The 10,979-nt window shown below is 41.6% G+C and overlaps 1 protein-coding gene across 1 annotated transcript in view; it reads left to right on the top strand.

Annotated features, from left to right (window-relative positions):
* Positions 1-235: 235 nt before the first annotated feature.
* Positions 236-10,979, top strand: part of cenps (centromere protein S) — a 45,846-nt gene continuing 35,102 nt past the window's right edge. Inside the window, exons 1-2 of the mRNA XM_059952264.1 lie at positions 236-369; positions 3,963-4,086. Coding sequence (XP_059808247.1) covers positions 328-369; positions 3,963-4,086 — 166 coding nt within the window. The 5' untranslated portion in view covers positions 236-327. The remainder of the gene's footprint in view (positions 370-3,962; positions 4,087-10,979) is intronic.

Raw genomic sequence — 10,979 nt, 5'->3', positions numbered from 1 at the left:
ATGGGCTGAGTGGTGGGGGTCCTTAATGATGGAAGCTGTCTTCTTGAGGGATCACTTTTTGATGGTGGGGACTCGAGGGTAGTGCCCATGATGGAGTTGGCTGAGTTTACAATCCCCGGTTTAAGGAAGGATAATACTTAAAAACCATTTGAATATGATACGAACGCAGAATAAACCTTAAGTGACTCCTCTCCGAGGCTGCAGTGCTGAGGGTTTGTCGGTAGGCTGGCTTCGGCGGTAGTGAGCGGCTAACGCGCTCCGATTGTCCGCTCGGCGACACCGTCCGACTCAGCCGGCGGGAAAGATCAAACGGCAAGGCCGCGCGTTATGGCGGAGGTCGGCACCGAGCAACGTACCGCGTATTCTCAGGTAGTCGCTGACTCAGTTCACCTCTTCTCCTTTCCCCCACTGTTCTGTGCGGCGGTCGCGCATCCGGCAAAGCGATGTCTGAGCGCGATAAGAGCTGCTAGCGAAGTAAACAGCTCGAACAACTCATTTGCAATCTCGGCCATTCCGGTAAAAGTTTGCAATAACACCAGGAGCTGCACTAAACAAGGGGAATAGAAAGCAGGCGACCCCCCCCAGCTCATGCAGCAACAAATAACGCCGGAGAAACTCAGCGGGTCGAGCAGCACCTATAGAGGGAGAGGAATTGATGCAGGGTTTCGACCCAAATCATTGACAGTTCCCTATCCCCTCACAGATGCTGATCGGCCCTCTGAGTTCCTGTCCCCTGTCCTTACCTTCTGCAACTCAGGGACAAGCTTAAATGTCCAAATTCAGTCAGTCGTCATTCAACCGATCATCATGATAGCAATCCTCATCCTACGACTTCTTTCGGTTTTTTTTAAACCAAATTCCTATTAGAACATTAAAAAAAGCACAGGGGAATAGAATATTCAGTGCAAGATGTTGATTGGAGCTGCCATTAATCCCCAATTAAACTAATCTCTTCTGCCTGCACATGGTTCATTGTTCATTCTCTATATATTCATGTGTCAAATTGCTTTATTTAAGTAATTCTGTAGAACTGCACTGTTCTGTGTTTTAAAAAATTGCAGCTGGAACTTTGGAAATTCTTATTCAATATGTTTGTGCACCCGTTAGGAGATTGGTTTATCATTGTCATGTCCACCGAAGTACGGTGAAAAACCTTAAAATTACGGTGAAAAATCTGTGCAGAGCATTTTGTCCTATCAATGTACTGAGGTAATTCCAGGGAAAACAATTACAGAATGCAGATTATAGATTTACAGTTACAGAGAAAGTGCGCTACAGGCAGATAAGGTACAAGGCCATGATGAGGTAGATTGTAAGGTTAAGAGTCAATTTTAGCATACACATTGTTTGTTCTATTGTCTTATAACAGCAAGATAGAAGTTGCCCCTGAGCCTGGTGGCACATGTAAGGCTGTTATATCTTGCCTGATAGATCTTGCATACTGTAGAAAATATTGTTCTATATTGTTCTGTCGTGCAAGGTCTCACCCTCATTTCATTGCAAGAAGAAATACAACTTATCTAAATGTAATATTCAATTTATTATAAAATTTGATTCTTTATTTGCATTGAAGATTTTTCATCTTCATTGTCCAGTAGCTTAAGGTTGAGAGTTGTATAGCTGATAAATACTTCTGTTAAAGACTCTTCAAATAATCCTAAGAGGTACTTTGGGCTTACTATAGGATCTGCAATCTGCTACAGCTTAATAGAATAAAGAACAGTACAGCAGAGAGACAGCTCCTGTGTCTGTGCTGATATGATGCCAAACTTAGCTAATCATATCTTCCTGCACATTATCTATATTTCCCAATTCCCTATACATGCATGTGGGTATTTGAAAGCCTCTTAAGTGACTCTATCTGCAACTCAAATTCTCAGAAATTTTTTATTTGTACAATTTATCGTCTTTTCAACATTGGTTGCTTGTCAGTCTTTATCATTTTTCATAAATTCTATTTCTTGATTTTTCTGTAAATGTCTGCAAGAAAATCTAACTCAAGATAGTGTATGTTAACATATACCTATTTTTGATAATAAATTTGATTTTGATTTTGACCATATCATCTGCTTCTTCTCTTCTTTGGCTGTCTATCTATTTTCGATGATGACTGAGACCTGGGCAAGGTTGTATGGAAGACCGGCATATGCTTCCCCTCACACGCCACCAATGTTGTCCAAGGGGACGGCATTAGGACCCATGGCACCGGTGTTGTTGCAGAACAATGTGTGGTTAAGTGCCTTGCTCAAGGACACAACACGCTGCCTCAGCTGAGGCTTGAACTAGTGACCTTCAGATCACTAGACTGATGCCTTAACCACTTGGTTAACCACTTAACCACATGCCGCACTGCTTCTACCCACCCTGCATCCACGGCAATGTGTCCAGTCAACTGCCACTGTGTGTAAAAGAGAAACTTTCCTTGCATATTTCCTTTAAACTTTCTACATTTCACCTTAAAGCTAAGCCCTCTAGTATTTGACATTTCCACCCTGGGGAGTAAGTCTCTGTCTAGTGGTCGCCAACCCGTCAATCGCAATCTTTGAGACTTTCTCAGTAGATCCCGAAAAAAATGAAAAATAAATGCACAAATACTGTTGAGAAATTGTTTCCGGGTTGCAGGGGTTTAGTTCCATTCTTTCTGCCCAGTGCACATGCCTTCAGTGGTCCCCGACTACTGGGCCGTGAGGAAACGATATGAGTCAGCTACACCTTTCCTCATTCCCTGTCATGCCCACTGTTGAACTTGAATACTCGCGAGGTCATTAGTCGCCTGAACGTAGTGATACCCTCACGCTGGGGATCACTGGCTGCCTCGCATGGCCGACGGAAAGTGCCGTTGCTGCTGGCCTGGAGCGCGGACAGATGGGCGCCGTCACTAAACCTGTTCAGCACACCGAATGTTCGTGGGGAACCCAGTGCTAAAATATTCGCAGACGACCTAATTCAGGCTCAGTGTTTTGTAAGTAGCAGAGCAGCTACCTCGCTGCCATCTACTGAAGCAATCTTTTGTTGGCCGTTAGATCCTACGGGGGGGGGTGGGGGGGGGCGGGCTGGCCCCTCCTGCCCTGACCTTGTCCTCTCACACCACCCACGACCAGCCGCACTGGCCAAGGAGTCTGGTGGCGGATGGGCTGGAGGCTGGAGTTCGGGCCCGGGAGACTGTCTAATGAGGCAATGAAGCCCTCAAAACTGCTTCGGCACCCTGAGTCCAAGCACCCTGCACTTAAAGACAAACCCGTTGAGTTTTTCCAGGGGAAAAAACGTGAGCAAGTGGGACAGAAGCTAAGTGCTGAGTGCCGCGAAAACTAAATTACGGAATAGACTGGACATAAGGAACCCACTTCAAGTATCGCTGTATTCCCATCGTATTTAACACCCCCCCCCCCCCACCCCCGTCGGCTGGTCCACTAGAATATTGTCAATATTAAACCGGTCCACGTTGCAAGAAAAGGGTGGGTATCCCTGGTGTTTATACATTATTTTTACTTCTGGGTTGCGAGATTTTACTTCTGTTCTTTTCTGCCCTGGTGCGTATGCGTGTAACTAATCGATCTGGGGTTGATCTCGCCTTCCACTGAGGCCAAGGTAGGGGATCTTGGGCTTAAAAAGGTAGGTGACCGCTCATCTCGCCATCTTATCTATGCTTTTTGTAACTTTATAAACTTATATCACATCTCCCCTCAAATTCGTGACACTCCAGAAAAAGAAATACAAATTTATCCAACCTTTCCCAGTAGCTAATACTCTCCAATTGAGGCAACATCCAGATGAACCTCTTCTGCAGCACCCTTTTCAAAGCTTTCTGCATCCTTTCTGTAACATAGTGACCAGAACTGCACACAATACTCCAGATGTCTTTTACACAACTGCAATATGACTTCCTGACTTTTGTAACCAAGCATGCTGCACACCTTCTTTACAAATCATCCTGTATTTAAAAAGGAATTTCTCTTTTATAGAGACTACGAGCTGCTGTTCACTATACTGTTGGATGTCTTTGCGAAGAGATTGGGGAGAATAAACAAGTAGAGTTCAGTAAACAAACAATTGCTGCCATATCTGAAACAACTTTCAGACAGTGTGGTATGTACCCTTTAGAATGTTCAGTTAAAGACAAGGTTTGCTCTTTTGACAAATGTTTTTTCTATTTCAATTCTCTCTATCTTTGTGCTTTGTGTTATGATTCATTTGAGATTAAAAAACATTTTGTACTTTGACCTGGAAACTAAAGAAGGTGAAATGGGTGTACTTAACTGCAAGAAACGAGTTCATTCTGTGACTTTAGTAAATTGTAACCTTGAATCAGAAGAATGGTTGCTACCATCAGGGAGAGGTACAAGAGCCTGAAAACAAACTCAGAATTTTAGGCTTTTACTCCTCCACTAACAGATTTCTGAATGGACAATGGACATTACCTCACTTTTTTTTGCTCTTTTATTTGCACTGTTTATTCAATTTACTCTTTAAATATATATGATTTATAGTTATTGTATGTATTACACTATTGCTGCCACAGAACAACAAATTTTACAACATATGTCTGATACTAAAACTGATTCCCGTAGAAAATTTGATATGAATAATTCTCTATTTGTGCTAATTTCTTTGAACTTGTTATTTACTCTAAATCTGGTTCCAGAAAGTTTTTGGGATCTTTTTTGAAGATGGACTGAAATTATGTTTAATTTTTCTGCCATTTCCTTATTTCTGAACATAATTTCTTCAGTCTAAAATCTGAAAAAGATTTAGATTTGCATTATCGAATGTTTTTCTTTACTCATCTTTAGAAGCTTTAATACTTTGTTTCTTGTCAGAGTACTCCAGTATTTTACTTTATTTTTCTTTAACAAGGCTTAAAGTGTTTTCTTTTGCTGAATTCTGAAGATTTCCCAGGCCTCATTTATTTTATTGTCAACATTATAACCTCCTCAGTTACAAAAAGTGGGTACTGCTGTCTGTTTAATGGCATATCGTGGATCTAGAGCAGGGGTCCCCAACCTTTTCTCCCCATATTGGAAACCCCTGAGCCACAAATGGACTTGATCACTTTCCATTCCTAAAGAATGTTATTGATGGAGTGGTGTTTATCAACAGTCTGGTTACTTCTTGGTCAGCTTCACTGAATTTGGACTTTTATGCAAGGTTCATGTCTTAATTATAGGTTCCATAGTTAAATTATTGATCAGACATGCAGGAGGACTAGGCAGTTGATCCAGAGACATGTTTGAATCTCACCATGGCAACAGGAGAATTTAAATCTTGCATCTACTGGTATCTGGAATGTTGATTAGAAAACTAGCAAGCTATTAAAAAAAAATCCTGTCGGGGTCACTAATGTTCTTCAGGGAAGGAAAGCTTAGGATTCATCTCCTCACTCCCCCTCTCACCCCTCACTCTCTGAACCCCCCCCCCCACCCCCGTCCTCTGCTCTAACAACACGCCTTCCTTTTTGAAGTCTCCGTTTAGCTAAGACCAGTGAACAATGACTATGGTGCAAGCGACTGAATGATATTCCCTTTTTACTGAGAGGGTTGCGGCACTGTGATGTCAGTTTTTAAATAAACAATTGCCTGAAAAATGCTTCGACTATCACAAAGAATGTTTGTGGTTTTATTTTGAACTCAATCTTCTTTTAGTTGTACACGGATATTTGGTATTATCTGCTAATTTCTAAAATTCAGATGTTTTCTTGCTCTTAAATTGCAGTCTATTTCATTTAAGAAAAAATGTATGATGTCTAGATATTCATTTCACATCTGTGCTGCATGCAGCGGTATCTGATTTAAACATTGTTAATTTTTTTGAGACAAAGAAATCATATTTTTAAAATCTGTTTTAGTGATGTTATATGTGTCCAGCCATGCTAAAGAGGCACATTTATAGTTGGTAAGCTGGAGAGATTTTAATCGAAGGTCTTTGTGGGGAAATGATGCTATGGCAAAACAGATAACAATCACTTTGCCACCTAATTATGTGTTAAAGAACTCTGTAAATTCATTCCATCAGCACTTTTGTAATGTGTTTTTCTCATAATTTCTTCTGACATGGAAAGAGATCATTTTGTCCATTAAGGCTATGCCTGCTCACAAAACATTATCGTCAATCCCTTTCCCCTCCCTCCCCCACTTATTTCTTGGTGAATTGAAGATTTTACTGGAATAACTATGTCAAGTAGGATTACTGCTAATTCAAGATTGAAGTTTATTTATCACGTGTACATCAGAACATATGGTGAAATGCATTGTTCATGTTAACAACAAACACAACCTAAGGATGTGCTGAGGGCAGCCTGCAAGTGTCTCCATGCACTCCTACAATAAATGTGTAACCTAAAATGTGAGTTTAGATCCCACTGTGGTGGTTAGAATTTAGTTCAAAAAGTAATTTGGAAGTAAGCTGGCATTTGAAGTGATTATAAAGTTTAATTCTCAATGGTTAATATAAACTGCTGATAAAACCCACAATTGTACCAAATCAGGGCATCTAAGAATATTCAGTAGCAACATTTGGAGAATTTTTAACAATTGCTCTGTGGCTTAGTACAAATAGTTGCAATTTGCAACTCTTCACAATTTACATAAAAGATTGATTTATAAGGTACATTAATAAAAATGTATCTTATGTACAGATGCTTTCATGCTTAGCATCACTTTATGAACATACTATGTATATAAGCTATGTGTTTATATTCATTGTGTTCTTTACCTTATTATGTTTTTTTTAGAACTGTATCAAATTCACAGTAACAATTACTAAATTCTCCTTTACACTTGTGTACTGGAAATGTGGGTGGCAGGGTGGAGATGCATCTCTACCAAAGGAGGAGTAAGGTACTCCTTCCCTTCGCTAGTCTACAGGTCACTCTTGAGCAAGGTGTATCACCTGCTTAGCCCCTGATCAGAGCCAGGTAAAGCCATGGGAGCAGGTGGTGGATGGTCGTATGAGCAGCCGGTGCATAGATGCCAGGCAGATGATCTCTGTAGAGTATTGATAATGGCTGGGGTCACCTGTCTTGTAAAGACACTGCTCAGGAGAAGACAACGGCAAACCAGTTCTGTAGAAAAAATTGCCAAGAACAATCATGGTCATGAGACCATAATTGCCCACATCATATGACACAGCACATAATGATGACCACGATTGCCCACGTCATATGACACAGCACATAATGACCACGATTGCCCACATCATATGACACAGCACATAATGATGACCACAATTGCCCACATCATATGACACAGCACATATTGATGACCATAATGGTCCACATCATACGACACAGCACATAATGATGACCATAATTGCCCACATCATATGACACAGCACATAATGATGACCACGATTGCCCACGTCATATGACACAGCACATAATGACCACGATTGCCCACATCATATGACACAGCACATAATGATGACCACAATTGCCCACATCATATGACACAGCACATATTGATGACCATAATGGTCCACATCATACGACACAGCACATAATGATGACCATAATTGCCCACATCATATGACACAGCACATAATGATGACCATAATTGCCCACATCATACGACACAGCACATAATGATGACCACAATTGCCCACATCATACGACACAGCACATAATGATGATGACTGGAAATGACATCAGACAGTATTGATTATGAAGACATCAAAAGCATAGTTGCTAATCTAGATGAAGACACAAGTGTAGTAGTGACATAAGTTGAGAAGGGTATAACGAAATCACAGTGGGACGTAGTTTACGTGAGTCGGCAAAGGTCTGCTTAATGATAGAACTAGATGATGATGAGACGATACAGCGAGATCTGGCTGTCTTGGTACATGATTTGCAAACACCAGCATGCAGGAACCATAAGTAATTAGGAGACTAACAGAGTATTATCATTTATTGCTCAGAGAATCAAAACTGAACGAAACCAAGTTAATGCCTCAGCTTTCCAGAGCATTGGTAAGACCACATCTCAATTTTCCAACATTTGCAGTGTCCTATGTCTCTACGTTAATAAGATGGAAGCAGTTCAGAGAACATTTACCAAACTAGCTCATGGAATAGATTAACACGAGATTCTGCAAGTGATAATATTCTGTTAATTTCCTAATTACTTACAGTTCCTGCATTATGGTTCTTACCAGGATGCTGAGATCCCGCTGTGTTGCCTCATCATCAGATAATGTTCCTTTCTTTTCCGTCAAAATGGATAATCCAGAGCAATGCAGAATCCAGTGCAGCGCACACAAAATGTTGAGCAACTCAGCAAGTCAGGCAGCATCTATGGATGGGAATAAACAGTTCAAGTTTATTCTCATTTGACCATACACATGCATACAACTCAATGAAGTATTACTCCTCTTGGGCCAAGGTGCACAATACAGTTTGTATATTCACACACAGCACATATAGTTATGATGCAACACATAAGTCACAAGGTGATAGGTGAAACTGGGAGAGAGAGGGATGAAATAAAGAGCTGAGAAGTTGATTGGTGAAAGAGGTACAGGGATGGAGAAAGGGGAGTCTGATAGGAGAGGACAGGCCATGGAAGGGAGCAAGGGGGAGGAGAACCAGAGGGAGGAGATGGACAGGCAAGAAGATAAGGTGAGGGGTGGGTGGCATTACTGGAAGTTGTTTGCTAACTGTCAGCTGCAAAGCAAGAAAACCATTGGAAACCATTAAAAAAATATATAAAGACCAATAAAAACCCTTTCTGTGCACAGGGAAATGGAAAAAAACAAATTATGCAAACAATAGAAGCAAACAACAGCACTCCAAACCAGACTGAGTCCTTAGATCCAAATCCCTGGAGCAGCCCAAAGCCTTGGTATTCAGTTCGTCATATTAGTGGGGCAAATTGCCGCTAGGTTTACAGACATAAAGCACAGCAGCTGGGGGCAGTCTCAAGGCCTTAGCATTGCAGAGAGAGGAGCCCCTAGTCTATCTGTGCTGCCACTTGAATTATCTGAGAAACAGATCGTACCCCGCATTGGGACACAGGTTCTGCTATAGCAAATCTCTCTGGGTCTTTTTCACCATGCCGAGGAAGCGATTCTTGACCTCTCCAAATCGGCTTGGCACCCAGTGCGATCCAACCTCGCCCGACTCGACACCCTGCCTTTCCAGTCTATCTGGGACAGCATTTAAATTATCCAAACAGTGGATTGTGCTTCACATTAGGATCTGGACTCTGCAGTGGCGAATCACTCCAGGCCCAGCAATTCACTTTGGACCTAGGTTTCGCTTGCCAAAGAAGCATTTCTCAACATTTCCAAATCGGTTCGGCACTTAGTGATCTACCATCACACCTGAGCTGGTTGGACGGGCATCGGAATTCCTCTGCCTTGTTTTCTCCTCTCCGAATCATTCACATTAACCAGCACAGCTCCAACTCCATAAACGTCAATTTTGCAGCGCACATCTCTCAAGTTTGCTTTGCCTTCGCTCACTTCTTCATTGTATGCGGTAATAGATTACCACAGTTATCACCTTCAAAAAAAGTGTAGGTGATGTTTTTAATCAAATTTCTTTGCTTTCAAACTACCAGTAAGCTGTTGCATGTCTTCAGTAGTGCCATCTTAAACCTGAAGATTTTTTTTACTTAATATCCAAAAATATAAATTTCTGTCCAGTTTGTACTCAATTACTGTGGACCCCACAGTCCTCTTAGAAAATTTCTAAGTTTAAGTGCCCTTTCGTTGAAGAGATTTCTGTTATCTCAATCCATGGTTTCAACTTAATTTGAGGCTGTGAGCCCTGAATCCACTCTCTACCCCCACCAGCTAAAACATAATCTAACCTGTGAAGCTCTGTAGGAAGTACAGCTGGCCCTTCTTATCCACGAGGGATTGGTTCCGGGATCCCCCGCGGATGCTAAAATTCACGGACGCTCAAGTCTGTTATATAAAGTGGTGTAATATTTGCATATAACCTACGCACATCCTCCCATATAATTTAAATCATCTCTAGATTACATATAACACCTAATACAATGGAAGTGCAATGTAAGTAGTTGTTACTTACAGTTGCACTGTCTTATTGACAAGAAAAAAAGACTGCGTGTTCCTCCTGCTCACAACACAAGCAGCGAATGAACAAGACACGAGGCGAACAATAATCAAACAACGAGTAAAACTTGTAATACCTGTACAGTAGTTGTTACACTGTCTTATTTATGGAATAAGGACGCTTTGGAGGAGGATCAATAATACTGAAGTCAGGAACTGGAGGTTGAGGGCTGAGGATCTTCAAGTGTTGAATGACGAGACTTCAGAATTGCAGATGCTTTAGTTAGAAACATTGTTATAGGAAGCTGTCTCTTTTTCTTTGCATCATTCAACAAATCTTGCAGTGGTTGCAGGCATGTTGTTATCCCTCGAGTGACATGGAGGCTTTGTTCCACCGAAGGATCATAGTCGAGGATCATATCCTTTAACACTTGTGCCTGGTGAAAAACTGCTGTAAATTTTTCAACTGTCCAAATTGATGGCTGTGCCTCCTCTAAATCTTCATCATCATGATGTTCTGTAGAGGCTTTCAGCAGATCTTTGAGTTCCTCATTGGTAAGGGTTTCTCTATGTTCTTCTATGTGTTCCTCGACATCGTCATCCATCATGTCAGAGAAGAACTTCCCCTCCAACTTCCCTTGCAACTTTCAGGATATCCCTGACCTCTGCATCAATATTGAAATCATTGACTGTCTCACTCCATAATGGGTTCCAACATGCATTGACTGTCTCGGGCTTTACGGCATCTACAGCCTCTGCAATAAGTACAATTGCATCTACAATTGTGAATTTCTTCACGGGTAGGCAATTTTTGTTTTTGTTCTTAAGGGCCTGGGGGTTGTTTGCTCAGTAGACGAGTCTTGGCTTGATCATGTGACTGGCTGCGTTGCCACAAAGCACCAGAGTAAGGCGATCTTTCCAGGCCTTGAACCCCAGGGCCTGCTGGGCACTCTTATGGATGTAGG

This window comes from Hypanus sabinus, chromosome 27 (assembly GCF_030144855.1).
Source record: "Hypanus sabinus isolate sHypSab1 chromosome 27, sHypSab1.hap1, whole genome shotgun sequence".
NCBI lineage: Eukaryota > Metazoa > Chordata > Chondrichthyes > Myliobatiformes > Dasyatidae > Hypanus > Hypanus sabinus.
Note: the sequence above shows the minus strand (reverse complement) of the source record. Positions and strands in the feature narration are given on the sequence as shown.